The sequence below is a fragment of the Perca flavescens genome, chromosome 19, assembly GCF_004354835.1.
Source record: "Perca flavescens isolate YP-PL-M2 chromosome 19, PFLA_1.0, whole genome shotgun sequence".
Taxonomy (NCBI): domain Eukaryota; kingdom Metazoa; phylum Chordata; class Actinopteri; order Perciformes; family Percidae; genus Perca; species Perca flavescens.
Genome location: NC_041349.1, coordinates 16740110 through 16764331, shown reverse-complemented (window position 1 = coordinate 16764331; position 24222 = coordinate 16740110). Strand labels below are relative to the sequence as shown.

Below are 24222 nucleotides of genomic sequence, written 5' to 3'. Positions count from 1 at the left end.
TTTTGTGCTGTTGTATTATTATTATTAATACTGTACTACTATACTAAGTGTTCTCGTTTCTGTTTTCATATAGTACATACTGTGCACCTCAGCAAACCGTTAATTTCATTGATCGTTTATCCATACGTCCCTGTAAATAAAATATGAGATAATGTATTGCAGGTGTACAGTTCTTCCAGTGTGTTTAAATAGTGAACTAAACTTTAAAAAGTATATATTTATACATTTTACTCATATCCTAATGTTGACTTTTTATGTCTTTCCATCTATTTTTTACTGCTTTGTTCAATGGGGTACCCGCTGTTGCAAATGGAGAAAGAAGCAAATCATTACCCACCTTTGCTCGGAGCCAGGTCTGTTCAGACTCTGATCAAAGTCACAGGAGGGCAGTGGAGATGGGGGGGGGGGGGTCCTTAATTTACCATTCAGAATAGCTGCCATGCATATATAAGCCTTTGATTAACAGCTGGGGTACCTTGGCACCACCGTTAGCCCCTCAAGGTGTGGAAAGGTTTCCAAGTCTCTTCTGCCAAATGCAATGAGGTGGCTGCTTTTGAAGTTCTAATCATACGAGCATCTGTTTGGAGATGGAGAGTCCGTCAGAATAAGGATCCAGATTCCAGCTTTTGATTAGTGGACTGATGGTTTTATTTATATGGTTTATTTATATGGTTGGTTCATCTTTAGATTGGAAAATAAGTATGAGAAAGGTATCACGGATATAGCTTGTTTTAATAGCCAGGTCAATTTTGTAAAAACAACCAGACAAAAGTTGAGTATTAATACTTTGAATGTCAACCTTAAAAGTTTTTGCTTCTCCCAACAGCATTCATAGTTGTTATTTTGTTAATGGAAATTAAACCTAACTACTGTAGATTAAATAGGGGTTTTGAAAGGATTTGAACCCCATAATAATATTCAATACTTGATTCTGATGAAATTTTACTATCAAGCCCCAACCAATGGCACTGTAACAAAACAGCGTGTTGGACTACTGTATATTGCTGTGTGTGTATAGTTAACTGTGTGAATATGATTCTACTGTATGAAATGAAACTGTCACCAGCTTTACATATAGACAATCACCTCTACCTCTCTTGCTTTTTGCCAAAGTTCGAGGCGTATTGGACCGGAGATAGATTCGCTGCTCTTACCACTAATCCGTCCAGGCCTGTTGGTCCCTGCGCTATCCCCGCTGCTTTGACAGATATCAACGGCTCCAAACCAGACACAGTTAAACTCTCCCATTGCTGCCGGCTTATTGTCTCGTCTTTGGACCTACGCTGGAATTGAAACGGCTGGCTGCCAAGTGTGTAATTGAAGAAAATGCATGGGATGTACAGCATAGAGAAGCCTCAAGCTGACAGCTGTTCAAGGTGTTCTAAGATGCACATACAGAATGAGATGAGTAGCTTAAAAAAAGTAAAGTGACACTTCATTCATTTCTTTTCACTGCATATGACCCATGCTATTTATTTAGATCATCTCAAGTCTTAACATCAGATCAGAATGGAATGCATATCAACGTCTTTCAAGTTAAGTTCAAGGGTTTTCAGGAATAATAATACTGCTGGTGCAAGATGACATAGTTGGGACTAAAATCAAAATGCTCTCACTCATTGTTTTATGCATATTTTTACTTGCTTTAAGGAAGATTAACATTTTAAGAATTTATGCGAGATAATAAGAGACTTGCCTTGCCATTATTTTTTCAGCATGTTGGCTTAGTCTGACAAGTTAACCTTTTGAAGCTGAAATTCCACTTTTTCTTTAATCTCTTTCTTTATCCCTTTGTTATTACAGGGTGCCGTAATGATGAGAGGAAATATGTTGTCCTAATCAAAAAGGGGTGGAATTTTGATATTTCATTATCATCCAGTCAGAAGTTTCTTTTCTTCACTTATTGTACACATGTACACACAAACAAAGTGTTCCTGTTGTCATCGTAAGCAGCCTGTGTGATTGTCTGTATCACAATTGTTTTGCTTTGTGTACCGTATGCCTTGAACAATAAGGTGCATGCAGAGAGTTACACTACATGGCAGCCCCTTCCCACACACTGGCTCCTGTGGTTGCCTTTATGTTAATACTCTGACCTAAAGTATGCAGAGGCAAATCGGGAGGGTGTTATTAGTGGGTATGCATGCGTATGCTCCGTTTGGTAGCATCTCCGCAGTCGCTAACACCAGCCACTGACTCATGGCTAAGGCAGAAACCGCTGTGGCCTAAGAGCACTTTAAGCTGACGCCTAATAAAAGACCTAAAAACACCCTGAAACACTTACACGTGCAATATTAATACAAAAAAGGATACAGCTAGGCATACCTGCAAGTGTGCACACATCAATTTATTCGCTGTTATTCTGTTCTGGCATAAAAAGACCTGTTAACACATGGACACAAATATCACTGTGCTGACAGTTGGCAGGAGCCACAGAGGCTCCTTGCTCCTTAATGCGGCAGCCCGATGGTGTGCACTGACAGCTGGGAGCGGCCGTAGCAAACCTCCTGGGGCTGGGAACCGGAGCAGCAGGCAGCCTGGAGCTTTGAGGATCAGAGAAACCCTCTCTTCTATTCTTTCTCCATCCTCCTTTTACTCCCTCGCTTCACAGGCTCTGTAATTACGCCACTCCTGCCAGAGCTGCTTGAAGTTTAGCCAATTAGACAATAAAGACCAGAGCTTTCTCTCCTGCTCTGTTTCCCTCCATGGTCACACCCTTGCGTGTCTCCTCTCGCTTTACCTCTTATTTTACAGTCTGTCACATGTAGCTATTTCGTCCTGTTTGGACTCAGAATACAGAAATATCATCCACCTCCTCCTACACACATCCTTTGTTTCCCTCTCATTCTACAATTCTTTATGATATACTCCTGACCTTTTTAGCTTGCATTAAGTAAGCAGATATCTGTTCTTCTGACTTCATCTTGGCTCCTGCTTCTTCAATTGCTTTTATTTTCTCTGTACCTCGTTGCTCCAACTTCTTTTTCTCTTCATCCTTTGTTCACCAGGTTTTATCCACATGACCTCTTAACCTCATTTGGCACACCCTTACTGTACAACATACCTAGACATTGTCAGCTTGGCCTCCACAGCAAAGCTAGCAGATGGTCCTGTTGTTGTTTTACACTTTAATGTTCTGTCTAATTGTATGTGGTGGATTGTAAACAGTGGCTAAAGTTAGTTTGGGAACTGTAGCCGGTGTCTGGGGCGGACACAGCAGCCCGGTCTGTGTTGCCCAGTGTTCTCTGGTGGTTTTAGACCACTGGCAAGCAGCTGCATAGTCTGTATGAGAAATAATTACAATTGTAGAGCTTTCTCCTTCTTTTCTGTCCCTCCTCCCCATTGTGCCCTCGTTGCCTGTGTCTTGCTGATGTAGGGTTTTGAAGAACCCTAGAATTGAGGGCTGTTTTTAGTGGTTGTGTGTGACGTTATTCAGTTTAGTCATGTCACTAAAGCTGGAGCTATGTTGGTAGTGTGCTGGCAGGCAGGATGTGTGTATTTGAATGGTCAACCGTGGCAAAACAGCAAGAGCATGACTACACTAACTAGGACACAATTTTGTTTTTGCTTGTCAACTTAATATTTCTGGTTCTTTGAAAGTGCAACGTCTACATTCCTCTTAAAGTTTAACCAACGTGAGGCAAACGTGGTATGAATCAGATTGTATTTATTATTAATAAATCCTTCACTTAATGACTTTGTTTTCTTTTCTAACAGCAAATTCTCCGTCACTCCCGTGCTAACGCCACCAAGGTCATTTTCCTGATTACTGATGGCTACTCCAACGGCGGGGACCCTCGGCCGGTGGCGGCAGCTCTGAGGGAACGGAGTGTTGAGATCTTCACCTTGGGCATCTGGCAGGGTAACATCAAGGAGCTTCACGACATGGCCTCGCACCCAAAGGACCAGCACTGCTACCTAGTGCACAACTTTGCAGAGTTTGAGGCCCTGGCTCGTCGTGCACTGCATGAAGGTATGAAAAACAGATGAGGATAACTTAAGATGATTTGTTGTGCTATTTCTTTGTTATAGTAGAGCTTTTTTTAAAGATATCTCAAAGACAGAATCACAGTTTCTCTGGAGGTGATGTTACCTTTACTAAAGGTCCCATATTGTAAAGCACAGATGCGGAAGACTCGGAAGCGTTGACTAATCAGATCAGACCGGGCTTTTTCAGGAGGGGGGCTTAAAGAGACAATCTCTAAAATGGAGCGTTCCTGACAGAGCGGGAACACAGGTACATTCAGACAGACAGCATGAGAAAAACAATGTGGTTTTTGAACATTAAAGCATGTAAACATGTTTTAGTAGAAGCCTAGTCTCGCTTTGCCAGACCTTCCTCCACCGCGACGCTGCAGAGGAGGGTCTGGCTAGTCCACACAGCATTCCGGGATGGGAGAAAAATGTGCTCTGGTTTATTGGCATTTCTTTAAACCAATCATAATCGTCATGGGCGGTGCTAGGCAACGGGAAAAGCCACGGTGCCGCTGCGAAATAGCCTCGGGAAGGAACTTGTTTTGGTGGAACGTGTACATTCAAAAGTTGTTTGGTGTCGTGCAACAGAAAACTCAGATTGGACAGATAGTCTAGCTAGCTGTCTGAATTTACCCTGCAGAGATCTGAGAAGAGGTTAACCATAGTCCTCATAAATCGACCGGAGTTTAAAATGCCAACACAAAGGAAGCCCAAGGCAACGGATATCCGGCCTAAATGAGTGAAATCCGGCGAAATTTCCATTGGCAACAGAGAAATCCCGGAAGTGGAACGTCAAGGATATAGACTAGTAGAAGCCCAAAATACAAACATGAACCTGAAAATTAGCATAATATGGGACCTTTAAAAGAAACATCTGCAATCTCACTTCACAGCCTTAAATAGTTCCCCACCCATTTTTGCTGCACAAGAGAGATACATCAAACCCTGTGTTTTGGTAAATTGAAGTTGAAGCTACCGCAGAGCTCTTTGTGTCTTTAAAGCCTCAGTGCTCCCATTATCACCATTTGACCTTCAGCAATATTTCTTAAATTAAGGATTTGACCCTAAAGTTTACATAAAAGGAAGCAGATAATATTTCAAATGGAATCTGACAACGTACATTTCACATGGTCTCTTATGTACTGCCAACAGCCTTCAAGGCTTCACTTCCATACAGATTGAACAGAGTGAGGCCCTTTTCCCACACTTGAGGGGAACTTCCCACACTTTGGTGAAAAGAGGGTTTCAGTCATGGCTTTAAAACTTTAAATAACACCATAAATATCACAGCTGAGTACAGCTCTGAGTGTGTAGAAAGCTATAAATCCTACACATCCACTTGCAGACTGTATATGTGCACTCTCACACACAGCTTCTGAAATCCCAGACAGTAGGTGCAGTAGTAAAGATCAGTGAGACAGCACAAGGATAAGGCCTTGAGAATGAAAGCCAACACACACCGCACTATCAGCTCAGCCTCCGGTCCGTCTGTCTTGAAGTCTGCCCAATGCCTCTGCTGACAGCAGCCTCAAAGCACACACTCAGGTTTTTAAACGTAGAGCCACATGTTGAGCCACTCTCACTGGCCATGCATCAAATCGCAGAAATTACACCAGAGACCTCTCTGTCTTCCTGCTCTCTCAATAAGAGGGAAATACTGTAAAGAGGTGCCAATTGACTTATCAAAATGAAATTTAAGTTTCCTTGTAGCCCAGCATCAAAGCCAGTTTTGGCCTCAGTCTCAATTCCTTCTTTTGCAAAATGATTTATGGGCTTTTGTTGGTGACTACTTAATTTCTATACTGGAAAAAAGTGTGTTTGCTTTTAGTCAATAATACATGCGTGGCCTGCAGGCACTGTAGATTTTGTATTTATGCATTTATGTGGTGAAGGTGTCTACTCTCCTTTCTTGAGGAAAGGATGTCAGAAGTCTGGAAAGCCTACCTGTTGCCAGTCTTAATGGCATACCATACGGAGGCTACCAATATACTGTAATAATACATAGTTTAGATGCCCTTTAAGACTGCTTTCCCTCATTCATGCACCTTGCAAGTAGGTGACCCCTTACTGTAACAACTGACTACTTTAGTGAAACTGTCTGATTTCCAGGTAGTGAAATCTGATCCTACTGCACCCTGTGCTTCTCTGTGTCCGTTTCCCACCCTCAGACCTCCCCACGGGCAGCTACATCCAGGAAGATCTGTCGCGCTGCTCTTCTCTCTGTGAAGCAGGCAGGGATTGCTGCGACCTGATGGCCAGCTGTAAATGCGGCACGCACACTGGACAGTATGACTGCATCTGTGAGAAGGGATACTACGGCAAGGGTCTTCAGCACGAGTGCACAGGTAGGACAGATGTATGCCAGGATCTTGTGGCATTTCACCAGCATCGCCTCTATTTCAGTTGTGTCAGCAAACTCTCACAGTAACTTGTTTCCTCACTTTTTTTTGTCAATGTATCTTTTATTAGTAGAGAGCAGTGATGTAATGGTTTGCAATTACCTGGAAGGCCTCATGAGTTTGCCAGCATTTGAGGAGAGGTTTTATCTGTAAATCGCTCGTACAATATTCTGTGCCAAATACTGATACCTAATAAGACCTTGGAGAAGTTTACCCTTAAGACATGTCAGGTGGAACAAGTAAGACGTAGATCAGCCCAAAATGTCTATAATCTAAGCAGCTAGTGTCTATGTTTAGAGAGGCATATGGGTAAACATGTGTTCTACTTTGTGTAAAATGAAACATAGGATCTTGAACTGATAATTATCTTTCACAACTTTTTGTGTGGAAGCATCAAAGTGAGTTGCTACCCTTGTCCTCATCAGTAGTAAAAGTCCGAAAACTCCTTTTGACGGAAGTATTTTGCCTGAGCAGTGGCCCTCAGCCCCTGCAAAGCTATAACAGTGTTTAAATAAGCAGAAAACCAACCCAGTAAAAGGTTTGTTTCGTACCACTTTCCACAACCTGACTGACTTTGTTTTTGCTCAGAGTTTGCAGCACTAAAACATCATGTTTGTTCTTATAGTTTCTCTTCCTCTTGTCCTTGTCTCCTTTACCTGTCAGCGTCTCCTCCAAATCAGGAGGAGCTCACTCTGGGTGAAAGTTAAATAAGCAGACTGTCCACTTATCACAGTGTAAGCTGTTTACAAACCCAGTAATGTGCCGTAGAGGTGGAGGACTGAGACTGTGATGTCTTTGTGTGTTTTCTCTCTCCTCCACCTTCAATTTCCTCTTCATCTTATACATCCATTTATACTGCCTTTTTTCTGTGGCTTTTATTGCTTTGCCTCCCACTTCTGTTTCATACGTATCTATTTAAAGAACTAAATCATCTGTTTCATCTGTTGCCGGAGTGCTCTGGGTTTACCCTGTTGTTCCTTACTACTGGTTATTTATAATGTTGTGGCTCTAGGACTTATTATTTTGTGGTTACACAAACGTCACAGATAAGATCTTCAGCCAATGTGTGTGTGTGTGTGTGTGTGTGTGTGTGTGTGTGTGTGTGTGTGTGTGTGTGTGTGTGTGTGTGTGTGTGTGTGTGTGTGTGAGAGAGACCATAAACAGTAAATCTTAGATGCAAAGGCAGGCATGTTCATGCATATATTAATGTGGTGTAAACACATATGGGGCCGTATTTTAATGATCTGAAACGCAAGTATCAAACGCCAAACGCAAGTAGCTTTGTGGGCGGATCTTGGGATGAATGACTCTTGCGCCCGACGCAAATCTAAAATGGGTTGGTCTGAAGTAGCTACATTACTCATAGGTGTGGTTTGGGCGTAACGTGCAATAAACCAATCAGAGCGTTATCTCACATTCCCTTTAAAAGCAGGCGCACTTGTTCCATGGCTGATTGCTATTATAATGGCGGATTTGCTAGGCGCACGCTCTTAATACATCCATGGGCGCACGTCAGGAGCGGTTCACAGCCGAGGAGACCGACGTTTGCTTTTGATTTTTCTTTTTGACAAAATGTAAATAAAGAAATGTCACAAAAACATACTTTCCGACGTTTTGGGCTCACTGAATGCATGGTGATAATTTTGCAATGTAGTCTAACATTAGACCGGGATTACCTTACTACACAAAATGCAGCTCTTCTGTCTCTCCTCTCCCGTGCTGCTGCTGGGGCATTTGGGTTAAGTGGCATCGGCACATGCAGTTCAACATCACATCTCCTTAAGTCCTCTAATATTTCCTCAATTATGTCATCAACACATCCATGATTCATGGAAATGTTGTGTAAAACAGGGTCATATTTTCCCTTGTATTTATGTATGGTTTGCAAAAATGGGAATTGCTGTGTCCGTGAGATGAGAGAAGCAAAGCGCATGTGCGGTGTGCAAACTCTACATTACGGCCAAGCATGCGCCCCTAAAATAGCATCTGAATAACGCGCCCCTGACTTTAGACCAGGTTTTTTCCTGGTCTGTGGCGGAATTATTTTCTGAAACTGCAAAATAGCATCAGGGAACATTTGCGCCTGAACACGCCTCCTCTTTTTGCTGAACTGCCCCCGGGAGCGCAAGTTCATTCCCTAATTTACCAACGTGAGTCTGTGGAGGGAAAAGTCCGCTGTGCGTCGGGTGCAAAATAAGAATGATACATGCGTTGGTGTACAAAGGCAATTGCGCTGGGTGCAAGATAGGGCCCATGGAATCATTCCCTGGGTCCCGAAAAAAATTGTAGTAATGTAAAATGTACAGATGACAATTAAGAATGATAGATGTTTTTGTCAAGAAAAATTTAAATATCTGACATGTGGGCGGGCTTTCTTTTTTCTTTATCTTTTAATTTCTCTTCAACACAAACATTTAACTTTCCTACTATCTTCCTCAGAGCTTCCCTCTAACCTCTTTTAGAGTCTAAAAATATGTTAATTTCACATGATTTAATGAACTCCACAAAACATTGATTAAAATTCAGGGACATTTCTTGTTTTCTCTCCATCAGTTGGTTGGGTTAACTACTATAAAATAATAGATAAAATAATAGAAATAAGCTAAAATAAATTAGATAATGAGGTGAGAAGAGATTCATCTTTAATGATCCACAGACAGAAATGTCTTTGTTGAGTGGAAGTGGGGAGACAGTGACTCTTCTTTCTGAGGGGAAAGCCTCACATTCAGCCTCTAATTCTATTGAAAGCTCCCACTGCGGAATTGAAAAACTTTGCCATGCATTCATTTTGTTTTGTTTGAGTGTGTTGCTTAAAATCAATTCAACACTGCAGACAGTCAAATGTAAAGTGCTTGCCAGCAGCCTGTGTAATGACACATTCATTTGTTTTCTAAATGTCCATTCTCTGGTCTGTTAAATCTCCAAGTTACACAGCATAATGTTGCAATTTCATGCAGGTGGTCCCAGTCATTAAAGTGTAAGGTTAAGGGTTGATACATTGTTTTTACTGAATATGTAATCACGAAAGTCACAGAGAAACATAGCAGTCTGTGTGATTGTTGGAGAGCAGAACGACTTGCAGATGCACTGGCTGGTGTGTGTGTCTGTGTTTAAGTAACTGCTGTTTTAAACCTCAGTGCTCACCCTTCGGGCAGGGGAGGCAGGTGGAAGGGAACGAGGGACTAAGACAAAAATCAGTGCAGAGTGCGCTTCGTAGAGGAAACAGTCACAGAAATATGGACAGCAATCTGCTCTAATAATAGGAAACAATGGGCCGTAATCCTGGTTGTATTTGCCCTCTAGGTCTTCCTCTCTGTACCCACATGTTTTCAATCTAGAATAAGATAACCGGCAGAGAAGGAGGGCAAAAGGCCATTTGAGCGACAGACAACTTTAAGTAATACTGATCAGAGTTTAAGAGTTGCAGAGAGAAAAGAAGTGAGAGCAAAGTGAGAGCTAAAGGAAAGGGCATTGGGGTCATCATGCCAAAAAGCACTTCTCCCTAATTCTCATCAGATGTTGTCGAGACTGGAGCCCCACTCTGCTTATTAATCTGTTTTAATGGTTTAATTAATAGCAGAGAGCAGAATGCAGAGTTGGCTCAGCTGGCTCGAGGAAGGAAGGACACAGCGAGGCGCTGCAACCGCAACTGAGGACGGCTTCCTCCGTCTGTCTCTCACTCACTCATATAACAATGTCTCATGGGAGAGGAGTTGGCTCTTTTGTGGTGGACACTTGATTGTCTAGGAGTCGTCATCCTCATGCTATAGAGCTGACATGTACCCGCAGTGTGCTGGAACATGTGTCACTGAAGTTGCTGTTGTGGATAAGTTGGCAGTCTAAGACACCGTTAGCCTTGTTCATCTCAGTTTTGGTTTTGTTAAGTGGTGTGAAATACCCTCATATATGTTACTGAACACTACATTTATTGAAGGCTTTATTTTCTAATAACTTATGAGGCTCTTTTGAAGTAGTAGTGGCTCCAAAACCAATTAGATTTGTGGTGAGAGCAGTTGGAAACCATGAAACATACAACGCAACAAACTCTCTCTTTAATATTCTTTTGCTTATCCTCAATGGGCTTGGCTGAAATGAAGGTGTTTGGTGAATTATGGGTACACCGTCTGCGTCAGCAATGCCAGGGCTCTTGAGTGACAGACAGACGCAGCCATACACTGCCAGAGTTAGAAGTTGCTGTGGCTTGCATAAACTTGATGGTCGGTGTGTGGCTTAAGGTGGTCTCGTTGTCTAGACTAAAAGTTTGAAGAGGTTTTATTCTTTTTGGACTTTGTTTTACATTTAGCAGTCTTTGACACATCTGAAAATAATATGGCCGAACCTTAGGCCTGTCAGTTGATTATTATTATCATTGGCTGAAGGGCTCTGTTGGAAACACTATCCAAATCCCTACAGCGCACAGCAGTGTTGTTTATGAATCTGTCGACAGCCAAGTGAAACAGCCTCTTCCACAAAACACGACTGGAATCCCAGCAGATAGAAACGGATGATGAACCCGTTTCCTGCACTTTTTGGTTTACTCTGACAGGCCATACAGGACATCTTTTGAAATTCCAATCTCAAGCTCACAATATCCGCGTCACGGAGGATCGCCATGGGAATGGGGAAGTAGGTAAATGGAGTGAGAGACGTGGGGGTGCATGGGGGCAACATGTTTCCCTCCTGTCACACATTCTGGCTTATCAGCCTCTTCTGTAGCCTGAGTGAATGACAGGAGGTCTGGACTGTGTTAATGTGGTGTCAGCACAGGCTTTGTTCTAGACGGCTCTGCTGGGGATGAATGGGGGAGAGAGAGCAGAAGAAAGCATTAAAGGAATAAAGGAAAGAAAAAATAAAGATAAAGCATGGCAAGTGAGACAACAGGAAAAAGATTTGGAGAAAGTTTTTGCAGTCTGATTTAGACCCTAACCTTCTATTATATTGCAGTTTCATTTTAATGAATTGGGTCTAACCAGTGAATAGACTTAGATTTATAGATTTATTTGATTCTATATTGAGAAATGTAATCTACTATATGTTATTATCATCTAGGATACAGCTGTTTATTCAGGTTAATAGTAATATAAATGCTAATTTTGCCCTTAAATCTTTCTGTGGCTATTCTTTAAAATGTTAAGCAATATTTTGTTTGTCAAAAAAATCTTAAAGTCCACTTACTAGCTTTTTCCACAACCTCCAACTGCATTGTATCACTGGTGGCTATGGTCGCTGTCTGCTTATCTGTTATGAACCATGTGTGCCGCATTGCATTGTGGGGTATTTATGCCAACGTAGTGTCCATTGTTTGCATACTGTAATATTTTACTGGACATAGTATGCAATTCACGTACTATTTGTTTCATACAAAGGTTTCAGACATGCTAAAAAAATCTCACATACTGTTTTAGCCTGCTAAAAAGCATGCTAGTATGGAAGTGTGGTATCATGACAATTGAGCCATTTCTATGACAACTGACTGAGCAAACTCAAAACACTGAAAGCTCAAGAAAAAGCTAGTAAGTGCACATTTTCTGTGTGTAGGTTAGTACTATCTCCAAGATCAAGAATTAACTTTTATTTTCATTATTTTGTCCATCATTGTTCATTTTCTCTGTATGCCAGTAATAGTTAATAACCTAATTTATTTACATTTAAGTCTGAGTCTGTTCCACTGAAATATTCACAATATTTTGTTGTCTGTCTTGTATGTCTTTGACTTACCCAAGATATGAGCTGTTGACTGGAATTGTGTGTGTGTGTGTGTGTGTGTGTGTGTGTGTGTGTGTGTGTGTGTGTGTGTGTGTGTGTGTGTGTGTCAAAACACACCCTCCTCACAGTTCATACTAGAAGAATTTCTTAATGTTTACAATATTTAGTCGATTAAAGCCTCTTGATCTCAAGAGGAGACGCGTGGCAGCAGTGAGCTTTAACTCGACCCTGAACATATAACACATCCGTCTCTGTGCGGATGTACTTTCTGTTTCCTTGTGTCTGTTGCAAGGAGGCGGCATTCACTGCTTCTGCACTGTAAATATTTGTGGTCTCGATGTGAATGACTGAGAGATCCCGGGAGAGGAAGTCTCGAGGTGGACATAAATTGAACAGAAGAATTCAAATGACAACAAGAGAGATGGAATTTGTTACAGTAAATGTTAAGGAGGACTATGAAAAGTGTTGAAATGGGAGGAATGTTGCAATCATTATTTATATTCTTCTCTCCTTTCACTCTCTGGCCTCACCCCCCGCCCCCTTGCAGAGGTCTCCAGTGATAAAGTTTTTTTTTTTTTTTTTTGGTGGTTATCACTATCTTATGCACTGTCACGCTAACACTCGCTTACACACAAGTATACACTATGCAGGGATCAACACGTTTTGTGTTGTGCTTCGCATGCACACACCTCTGACCCATTGAAATATATCACATTCTAGGATCTGACACATAATAGATGCCTGGCAGTAGTGCTGAACCAGGCCTGTTTATATCACCTGAAAGAGTACGGACACTACATACTGTATACTGTAGTCCTAAAAGATGACAACATTGAGCTTTTAAATCATTGGTACATCTTACTAAATCAAAGTGCTTTCTGTTGCACACTTGCTTTAGATTTGTGTCATTCAATATGAGGTCCTTTCTGGCTGCAGAAGACTAAATGTTGTTGGAAACAATCATTATGCATGGTTTGTCCAGTCTTTGTACAGCTACAGCTAGTCTTCAGGTTCTGTCCCCAAGTTGATGAGTACATGGTCACTAGGCTTTTTAATTTTTTTACTTTTTACTAGGGCTGGGCAACGATTAAAAGTTTTAATTGCAATTAATCGCATGATTTCCCTGATTAATCACATTGTTATACGCAAAATCCAATAATGAATTCAAAAGTAGTGTATAGCGCAATTTTATTTAAAATATTCTGCCATATGAACAAAAGTGCCATAACATTTGTTCTGCAAACACTTAACATCAGCATTTTGTTTATACAGTAGCAGTTAAATAAAATATTTTGTGTAAATCTCAACTTAAACAATGTAATCAAAGCAAATACAAAATGAAAGCTTATTGCCACTGCCAGGGCATTGTTATCCTGTTTGTTATATATAAAATAAAACTGCCCACAAAATCCTGAGCCACAATCATAACATTAAAACAGGCAATTTCTGAGATAACAGCAGACCTTTTTTTTTCTTTTATCATGGAGTAGCATAGCCAGTCTATGTTCAGTACCAAATGTCCCTGTTAGTGAGGTGAAGCACAAACGTTTCAGCATAATGTCTCTCCTCTGTTTTCATTTCAATCAGGAGAGACTTTGTTTGCAGAGATGCAAAAATATTTATTGTACAACTGTAATATAAAATGTACAAAGTCTTTTGGAGATTAGACTCCATCGAATTAATATATTTTTAAAGGGGTAGAGAACAGGAACATAACCCCCGATGGAGCCTAGACACTGGTGGCAGCGGAGAAGGAGACCGGCGACCAGACCGAAGAGGCAACGGATCGGTCAGCCGGGAGATGGCAGGGGAGGTGGAGGGTCGAGCGCTTTGCCTGAAACGACAGCTGACAGCACAGGCAGAGAACAAATTTAAAGCAGAGTTGTAAGGCTGTGATTGGCCCTTGAATTTCGTGGCCAAGTCTGATTGGTTTAACTGAAAGCGTCACTTCTACACAGCTGATTTGATTTAAGAAGAAAGAGTAGTGATTGGGTTAATGACGTCTTCCTGAAAGAATTTGCACTGAGCTTCATTACAGTCAGAGCATGTGAATGCAGCGCCCACTGTTTATCAATATAATGCACTGTAACTCCGAGGTAATCATGGTTACCGAGTGATGTCCAGTAGTCTCCAGTGAGAGTAACACGTTGTAAAGGTGTCGCTTTTGTGGTCCTCTCCTTTTCATACAACTCGTGTGTTCTTCTTGTGATGGTGCGTCTTGTAAAATCTCATACCTGCCGTCATTTGTTGCGATTCTCAGAATGTTTCTCAGACCAATGTCCTCCACAACACTAATGGGCCTGCAGTCTGTAGCTATCCATTTCGCTGTGGCATTTGTTAGCTTCTCTTGCCTTTGTTTATCTATACTTCTCCCACACGCTGCATCTAACGTAGTCTGGCGACAACTACGTTGAATGATTTGCTGGTATCAACTGTGTGTATTGCATTTAGGTTATATTTCAGACTGGAAGTACTCCGGTGATGAGAAAATTCAACTTTTCAGTGGTTACAAATAACTTTGGTTCTGTCGACTGCGCCGTCTGGAAGAACTTTAAAATGAAAATGGCCATGTAAAAGTTCTGTACCCTTCTCCATGTTTTTTGGTTTGTTTATCCGCCAAATATTTTCTTTTCCGGTTCCTGTAAGCGCGGCAGCAGTCAGCACAGACTTTTACAAAATAAAAGCCTGTGAGCAACAGACTTTTACAATAATAAAAGACAAAAAAAAATTAATTAAGTTAATTAATTAATGAGTTAACGCGATAACGCATTGACTTGCCGAGCCCTACTTTTTAGTTGTAAAAATAATTAACAATAGTACATCAGAATAGGTATTTCATGAAAAGAATTCATTAAAGGGCTTACATAAAGAGCAATGTGGCAAGACGATATTACAAAGCTAGAGTTTTAATTGGGGGTGTATTGAATATTGTAAACTTTAGCCTGTTGGTCTTTAATTTACCAATGTAATAATGTTTTTGCTATTCTTACCAGTTTTGATGCTCAAAACGTTTCTCCTGATGGTGCTGCAGGATGAGAGGCCAAAAGAATCACTAAAAGGATTTATTATGCTCAGCTGGCAAACTGTCCACAATGTTGTGAAAGCATTGTGGCCTGATGATGGCACTGGAGGAGGCTCAGGAGGTCAAAAACATTAAGATTCAACATCTGGGGACTATGAATATTTACAGCAGATGTCATGGACTCCAGCCAGTAGTTTTCAAGATACCTTGTTATTTACCAAAATGTCATTAGCACCACTGCCAGCAGACGGATGAAAGCAGCCTAATACTTGACACTGGCCTTCTGTTTGCTCAGTCATTGTAATTTGCACTTCAATGTTTTCAAAAGTAAATACATTTCTACCAGAGAGGAGGCACATTTGGCCAACTCATCCAACATGTTACATAAACATGCGTATAAAGACTCTCTATTTCCTCCAACTGCACAAATCCTAATCCCCACAGCATCAATAACCACAGCAGACTGTCTGCTTCTGTACTTGTCTGTGCTGTGTCAGTCCAAGTCCTTGTTTCTTAATGTTTTTGTGGCAAAAATAAAAGCTTGAGTTGCTCAACATGAATTTTGGCCCAGTTTTAGTTTAGTTATGAGCAGGGGGCAAATGCTTGGGACTTCCTGAGGACAGACGGAGGAGGGTGTTTGGGCGTCAAGTACCACCACCACCCCGACTCCCACAACCCCCATTAATTGTTTAAACTGATTGGATGGAAGCTTGTGTTTTTCTTTGGTGAGCAGAGAGTGGAAAGAGAGAAAGAGAGGGAGGGCGATTCCTTACCCCGCAGGCATGCATCTTTTGTGGATGGAGAGCTTTCAGTGACTGGGCAAAGATCAGACTGGCTCAGTGCCAGACAGAGAGAGACAGAGTGAGGGGGGGAACATCACCACTAATAAGATCAGTAATTAAGAATATTTATATGGTACATAACTGAAAAGTGATTTATGACCCGTAATGCATAATGTTATATTCTAAAATGATGTTATGTAAATAAAAGACAAAACATCAACATGGGACTGGGACTGGACTGATGAAATGGGCAAATAAGTTGGGTTAAACTATATTTTTTATTTTGGGCATTTCCAGTTTTCGAGGGGGGTCGTGCGCTTGCAACTTACAATGACTTACCCTATTATATTTTATCGACAAGAATAGATAGGTTAAATAGCAAACAGCCAGCCACAAATAGTCTATAAACAAAGCATCAGGCTGTCTTTGAGACTTCACATGAACACCGGTTAAAGTTACTCTAGGATACCGAAGAATACCATAATTCCTCTGTTCAATTAGACCTTAGCAACGCACCCCAAGCTTCCATCCTTAACAAACAGCCATGTATATCGGCTCTTCCAGTCTCTCCACTGCTGGCTGTTCCAATTTAACGGGAAAGAGAGGAGCAAGAGGGGTTAGGATCATCTTCAGCCAGAGAGGACATTATTTCTTCAGCTTCTTCTTGCGTTGTCACCCTGGTGGGAGGTGTGCTAACAGGGCTTGCAGCAGATGAATTGGTCGTGCTATTAACGTCATCGCTACACAATTTCTTAGTAAAACCAAAATTAATTAAACTTCCTTGTTTTCTTTTTGCCATGGCTATATGATGCTTACTGCAGAATGGATTTCAAGGACTTTGCGCGCCAATTAATGGCCTCCAACATTTATATTTTTTTCTGCGAATCTTTGAGTTAACATGTAGCCTACTAAACATGAGTTGAATTTGCACCGCAGCACCGCCACGCCTTGATGCTCATAACAAGAATAGCATGTATAGTTATCTTTATTGAAGTGAATTAGCTTTAAATCAACATCATGCATGCATGAATGAATGATATTTTTGCAGTTTTACACATAATAATCCACAATGATCACATTACACAAAACTGAAATTGAACGTCAAAATGACACATTGTCAATATTTTTAGAGACCCCCCAAAATTTCACAAATCTGCGTCGAGGAATAAGCCTCTATATATGTGCTTTACCAACTGAGCTAACCAGCCACGGGTTCAACTATTTCTAAAATAAATACTGTATATCCTTTTAAAGCTACCTGTGAAAGCTAAACACCTGCAGCTCCTCAGGCTTGTGGCACTGTAATGCAAAGGAATAAACTCTCCCAGACTCATTCATGACAGAAATGTCAATGTTGAATAACTGATAATTTGGGGATTTTTTGTCAGGGGTTTTCAGTGACATTTCTGGTGTGCTCACTTTACTTTTCACTCAAAATAAATTCGTAGATAATTTGGTTAAATTGCTTGAATGTTAACGACCTAACTGATCACCCGAACACATGTCTCTTAGTTTGGCTCAACTGTTGTACATTGCTGGGATACAACTTAACACTGGATGTTCCTCCCTTCTCACTATCTCCGCTATTGGGCTTAGCACTTCCCTGGATGGTTGTGATTGGTTTAGAGAAATTTCTCCCTATCCCAGAATAGATATACGGTGTAGCCAGACCCTACTCCAGCACTGACACGGCGCTGGAGTGTGGTCTGAAAATGCAAGACTAAGTGTTTCTTGTCCCGTCGAACATGATGCCGTGTTCCCTCAGCTATTACTTTGTGAATACAATGTTATGTATTATAACGGATATAAATGTTGGCCAAAGCTATGAAAATAAATCCCAATCTATGATAAACCCAACTAATCCTTTTAACAAGTAATAGTTGAAATTGGGGAGAAATAAAGCAACATGAGGTTCAACAATTTAAGAAAATTTGGCAGCTCACCAGAAATACCTAAAAAGGAGTTTTTCTGCTGTTTTTTAAAGAGCCCAGTGTCTGAGCTGCCATCAGGTGTCAGACAGTCTTTCATGTCATTTGGTGTTTGAAGTTTTTGCTTTATAACAGATTGTATTTAGTCTTAAAGTACAGGCAGTGTTGAAATCCATATTAGTCTCTCCCTCAACGCCACATGTTTTTAGCCCCGTTCCACTCCCCCCTCCCCTCATTAAACGACACATATAGGTCTGTAAAAAGCCTTAATTGATGACTACTGCTGCCGTGTTTGTAGGTCAGTGATGCACAGTGTGTGTGTGTGTGTGTGTGTGTGTGTGTGTGTGTGTGTGTGTGTGTGTGTGTGTGTGTGTGTGTGTGTGTGTGTAAGAGACAGAGATGAAGGAGGCAGAGAGGCTATAAACTCGGCCTAATAGGACCATCCTCTGCAGGAGATGAAAAACAAGGAGCCGTGAAACAGCCAGTGGTGTGAAGCAGAACCTCAGTGTCATTAACTCTTTTCCGTCTTTTTTTTTTTTTAATCGCTCCGTCAATTTCTTTTTTAATTTCCTCCTGCCTTCCACTGCTAAGTCTCATCCCTGCACCTTCCTTTCACAGCTTCCCCCTCTTCTTTCAGTCTTTCCGTGGATCTCTCCAGATACCAGACGTAAATTAGCTATTTACATAGTGAGATTAATAAGAGCAGAAACACCTTTTGTTAAATCTGCTGTGATTGGATTCCTGGCTAGAGGACTTTCCGGCAGCACGGTGGAGACACAAACAGACTCAGCACAGATGTACCAATGTACAGATGTTTATTTATGTCAGCTCTATGTACTGTAATTATTTGCTCGTAATGAATTAATTATTGAATGTCTTTATGAACTCAAAACCAAAAGATATTGGATTTATAAGTAATATAGTTTGTTTGTTTATCAGTCTATCAATTTATCAGTCGTTTATGTAGTCATTAAAAAAAAAAAGGCAAAACAATATCTTTTGATAGATCAATTTAATGGTAAACATTCCCTGATCTGTTTTCCAAAACAAATGACTGTGAGCAATTTTCCTATATATTTGTGAAACTATGATATAGTTTGTTTAAACTATTATTTTAGTTTATTAAAAATACTCACATTAGTCTTTATGAAACGCATTAGGGGGGCTTAATAGAGGTCGCGCCACCAACATCACCCAGTGCTGACAAAGTACACCTTGTTTGGAGGCAAAAAACGTCTCTGCCATGACTTTTTGCACTTAAAATATTTTAACTTTTTTGTGCTTCCATTTCTCTCTCACATAATTTAAACTGACAAATGTGCCCATGGGAATTTAAGGTGGAATGACATTCTCCTTGAGCATCTTAAGTGCTTTTCTCCAGTGTCTTTTTCAAGGCCTTTGCCCTTCTTTAAATCCAACATGTTTGTCCCTTTCTGTGACCCCTATCCATCTCTGGATATTTTCACCGACCCTCTTCAGTGCTCTTTCAGCTCCCTCCTACTTCCTTTTACTTTCTGATCTTTCAAGGTGTGTGTGTGTGTGTGAAAGAGAGAGAGAGAGAGAGAGCTGTTGACTGAAATCTCTCAAGTTGGTGGGAGGTGATGAAGAGGGACACACGCTATGTCAATGGTCACAGGCTAAGCATGGAGGAAGTCAGCAGTTGCCAGCATCCTGAAAGAGAAGCATTCTCTCCTCTCTGACCCACAAATCTGCTCCTGTTCTGACACAACGGCTTCTTCAAATCTTGAAATTGTTGTTTTAGTAAAAATAGTCTCTCCATGACTGAGTTTTTTTCTGTGACGGTGTGATTTAGTGTTTGGGTGTGGAGTGTTTTCAGTCTGTTTGTGACTCTCATTTGGATTAGCATCTGCTTTATGTGCACACAACACATAGGCCTACGCAAATAGGGGTGTCACTATTTCAACTATCGAAATTAGAAGCAGGATCAGCGATTCCCCCAGTATTTTTTCTCTACTCTACCACGCCTACTTGCGCACGTCAAAAGAAAAAAACAACGGCAGACACAGTGTAGCTTACCAGCTGGGAGCATGCAGCTAAAGACACAGGGTAACATTAGCTTACCGGTAGCCTCCAGCTGCTCTTTTCCAGACACCATGACCACTGCCGGAGTCGGAGATCACAGAAGAACAACAAAAAATCCCTTAAGTCACCAGTGTGGCAACATTTAGCCTTCCCCGTGAGTGAGTTATGTAAACAAACAACCAAGGTAAAGCATGTGGGCTCCGATAGGACTCCATGGTGCCTTCAGGTCGTTAAACTAATGGTGTATTCAATTGCGCCACTAAAATCTAGTGGCACTTATTGTGGCATTGCCGTCCCTGTTGAAATAAAAAAGTCTAAATTAAATCAAATAGTGACTTTAATATTGAATGTCAAATTGAATCTTGGATTTGGAGAATCATGATACCCCTATACGCAAATATATTGATACACAAAGAAACACAAAGACACAAGCACGCACTGGATGGGCCTGAGTCCTGCAACTGAATCTATTTAGCAAAAAAATATCCCTGAGCTTACAATTCCACATGGAAGCACCAACTCTGAGGCTACTGTGGGAATGGCGGAGTGTGTGAGTGTTATGTAGGTGTGTGTGCATGTGGTGGTGTATTTTTTTGCACATGTATGTACTGTATGTGTGCATTCATGTCCGATAACACACCCGTCATCCTTGGAATTTGGTTAGTGTTATGCTACATGGTCCCGAGTGTACTAAGATCATCAGTCTTTTATCACAAGATTTCACAGCACACTGACATCTGTAATCATGCACACCAGACTGGGGGACCAAACTGTGTTTGTACAGTTGTTTAGCGGTTTGCCTCGCTCTCTTGTTGAATCCCAGTGTTCCTGAAGTCTGTAATAAGCGAGCAGGACAGTCTCCCTGTCCTTTGGAATCCGCAAGAGGTATCTAGCAATTGCGGTGAAGTCATTCTCCTTTAGGAAGAGGATTGAATAATAAGCAGGCAGACAGCGATGGAACAGCCACTGAACTTCCTCAGTTTCCTCTCCTAAGACTGCCTTGCATCACATAGCATAAGTTGCACATTCTTGGGATCAGGGAGTTCGTGGAGGTCCGTTTCCGACCCAGATGGAGGCTGTGTAGATGGACAGCTGTGCAGCAGCCACATCTCACCCCCACCCTCCTTTTTCACTCCACAATCCAGCTGGAGAGCAGACCAGGCTTTACTGAGAATCTGCCGATGCAATTTAGAGCATCCTGACATTCCACGAGGATGGGATTCCCAAACTTTCTTTGCAGCAGGTGACCCATGTATTGAGGTTGGAAAATTCCTGTGACCCTTATCGTTGCAAACACAGACACATTGGACTTATTGGTTTCAGTTTTTGATTCTATGACGGCAAAACGTATTTCCAAGCAGAGGAGATACTAAACCAGATGACAGCTCTCTGTAGGCTGGCTGTGTGATTTTTCTCAGTGGATTTTAAGTCTGAAACCAACTGTTGAAAGCTTCCCATTTTTTCTTTTTTAGAGTAAGGGTTCCAGTGTCATGCTCGGGGACACTTCAGCAGTGAGGAATTTTCCTATTTACAGTCATTATGTTTTGCACTCATTTTCTCTTGTTCATTTTGTGTAATTGATGGTTGGTGATGCTACACACACAAGGTAGCTTCTTGGTATAACGGTACCTCACAGAATGATCTTCACTCTTCTTCATGAGGTCTTGGGTCCTGAAACATGGGAAACTCTGCCAAATGGAGCAATGTGAATGAAATGGTGAATGGTAGACAGATGCTAGTGCTTTCTTATGTTATGGTGGCTTGTCACTGAGGCAACCATAAGTGCAATGAATGGGGGTTGGTCCAGAGGAATTCTGCGTGAGGTTCATATAATCTGCTGGCTCAGATTTTATGTATATACAGACTGTGTTTATGTCAAATGAAACATTCAAACTGAGCACCAGTTTCTTCATGTCTCTGTCAGGCCTTTGCGTGAATGTATGTCTGTTTTTGTGGGCTAGACTATACATTTTAATTGTCCATTTCATTGTCTATTTATGCACCTCAAGTGTGCAAGTCTCATTTAAGAGCGGAAAGTTTCCTTGCATGTGAACATTATTTTCTTAGTGAAATACCCTGGAATTTAAGGCCCAACTTAACATTTCTTGTGTGAGAGAGCCAGTCCTCTGTCCAGATTTAGCAGCCCATCCGCAATATTGCTGCCCTTCCTCGTTCATTGTTTGGCTTTGAAGACGACAGACAGACAGAATTGGGTCACGGCATCACAAATATTATAGGACCACAGAATTATTTGTTACTTTTACTGTCTGTTTTTCACATATTTGCCCATAATTGTTAGCTACAATCTTGTCTGTTGTTTTGTTGAGTGTTTCCAGTAGTATGTGGGATAGGATTAAGACATGGACTGCCTGGTCATATGCTTAGGCTTGTTAAGTTATTCTTTGATCAGATATTATCTAAGTCAGGAAACTTTTGTAACTTAATAGTTTATTTTGGTTTGCCAACGAAAAAGATGAAAAAATAATAAATGGTTATAACATGCTTATATACCACAAAGTAGGGTATTAAAAAAAAAAGTATTATTTTGAAATTGGTACTGAATCTCAATATATTGGCAGTGATATAGAAAAATCCCCTACATCTTATACTTGTTTTTCTCTATGTAAGATGCAAAGCAAACAGTGTTTCTTTTTCACTAGTTGTCTGACGTTGTCAAAAGCTCAAACAAACGTCAGTGTCATCACATAAGGCGTCCTTGTGATTACACTGACCAACTAATAGTACCAATATAATACAAACCTTTTTTTCCATTTAACAAACAAACCCAATTTTTTAATGTTAACTTTTGGATTTAGTCGAAATATATGCAGCCATACAAGATGTTTGCTTACATTACCGTATTTTTCGGACTATAAGTCGCTCCGGAGTATAAGTCGCATCAGTCAAAAAATGCGTCATGAAGAGAAAAAAAACATATATAAGTCGCACCGGACTATAAGTCGCATTTATTTAGATTATAAATACAATAGTTATTCAACTACACAATAGCACACAGAACAATACGCTGAATACGGTAGGTGTCCGGTATGTTAACGTAACACATTAACAGTTATTGAACTATACAATAGCACACAGAACAACTAGCTAGCAGGGCGTGGAGCAGGAGGTATTAAAAGGCGTGGAGACGTAACTGCACCGTGAACGAGCCCCTCCCGACTCGTTCCTCCAGCTCTGGCCATCTCGCTTTCAGCCCACGATTAGCCGATTAGCTTTCTTTGTTTTCTTCATTGCTGTAAGAGTCACCTTTTCGCCAGTCTCCCTCATAAGTTTCTCCCTCATTTCAAACTCTCTTTCTGCTGTTCAATTACCGTTTTCAGCTGCATATTTTACTACCTGCAGTTTGTTATCTCTTTTCTTTCTCAGTTGTCTTTAGGAGGAGCGTTCTAGTTGTCACGAGCCTAGAGCGCCCTCTCGCGGCTGTAGGTAATGTTTTCAGTATGAATTAACATGTAAAAACATGTTAAATTATATATATTTTGATATATAAGTCGCACCTGACTATAAGTCGCAGGACCAGCCAAAGTAGGAAAAAAAGTGCGACTTATAGTCCGGAAAATACAGTAAATAGTCTAAAATTGGCAAAATCATAATGTAGTATTTGATTAAAGAATAAGTAAACAAGATCTGACCAGATGTTTGATGCCCCAGGCTTACTTGTGAATCAGACTTGCAAGATTTGCCTAGTTTAAGGTTTTAGATTGTTTTAAGTGTTTTTTTAGATCACTTTCCCTGTCATGAAAAATAAGTGTTGTGCTAGATAACATGTGGGAAGCACATATGTATGTATGCTTATTGTATGGATAGGCATGAGTTTTTGCAAGCGTGTGTTTGTGGATTTTTTTGGACTAAACAGAATATGTCCCTCTAAGATGAAAATCTGTCTCTCTCTGTTTGTCATTGTGGCTGAAGAGGCAGATGTTCTCGCTCTCCCTCTGGATCTCCTTTCATCGTTTCCGTCTCAGTCTGTTTTTAGGCCTGGTTAATCGAACACAGCCTCCCCCCAGAGACTCAAGAGATTCTCGTGTGATAGTAACTTTGGCTCCCGGGCCAGACGTGTCTGCCAGTTTAAATGACTTACTTCATAATAGGAGAAAGGACTTTAACAGATGAACTGGCCTGTTCTTGGTTTTTTTGTTGTCTTTGATTCCCTGTTGAATCCTAAGATTCCTGAACTATTCTTATATTTATCGTGTTTTGAATGTCCATGACGGCTAAGATGGTTAACAATTACATGAGTGAGCTTTGAATTCAATAGTGAGCTTTATATATCTGAGTAAGAATTATAATCTTAAAAGGGAACATCAAAATCTATTTACAGGTCTTGGAGTACTCTGCGTATGTGCATG

The 24222-nt window shown here is 40.9% G+C and overlaps 1 protein-coding gene across 5 annotated transcripts in view; it reads left to right on the top strand.

The window, feature by feature from the left end:
• svep1 (sushi, von Willebrand factor type A, EGF and pentraxin domain containing 1) overlaps positions 1-24222 on the top strand; it is a 112972-nt gene that overhangs the window by 27320 nt on the left and 61430 nt on the right. For all 5 annotated transcript variants that reach the window (XR_003695000.1, XR_003694999.1, XM_028606202.1 and 2 more), the window contains exons 2-3: positions 3718-3973; positions 6144-6320. Coding sequence is in view for 3 of the 5 variants with exons in the window: in XM_028606202.1 (XP_028462003.1) it covers positions 3718-3973; positions 6144-6320 (433 nt within the window). In the remaining 2 variants the exon portion in view is untranslated. The remainder of the gene's footprint in view (positions 1-3717; positions 3974-6143; positions 6321-24222) is intronic.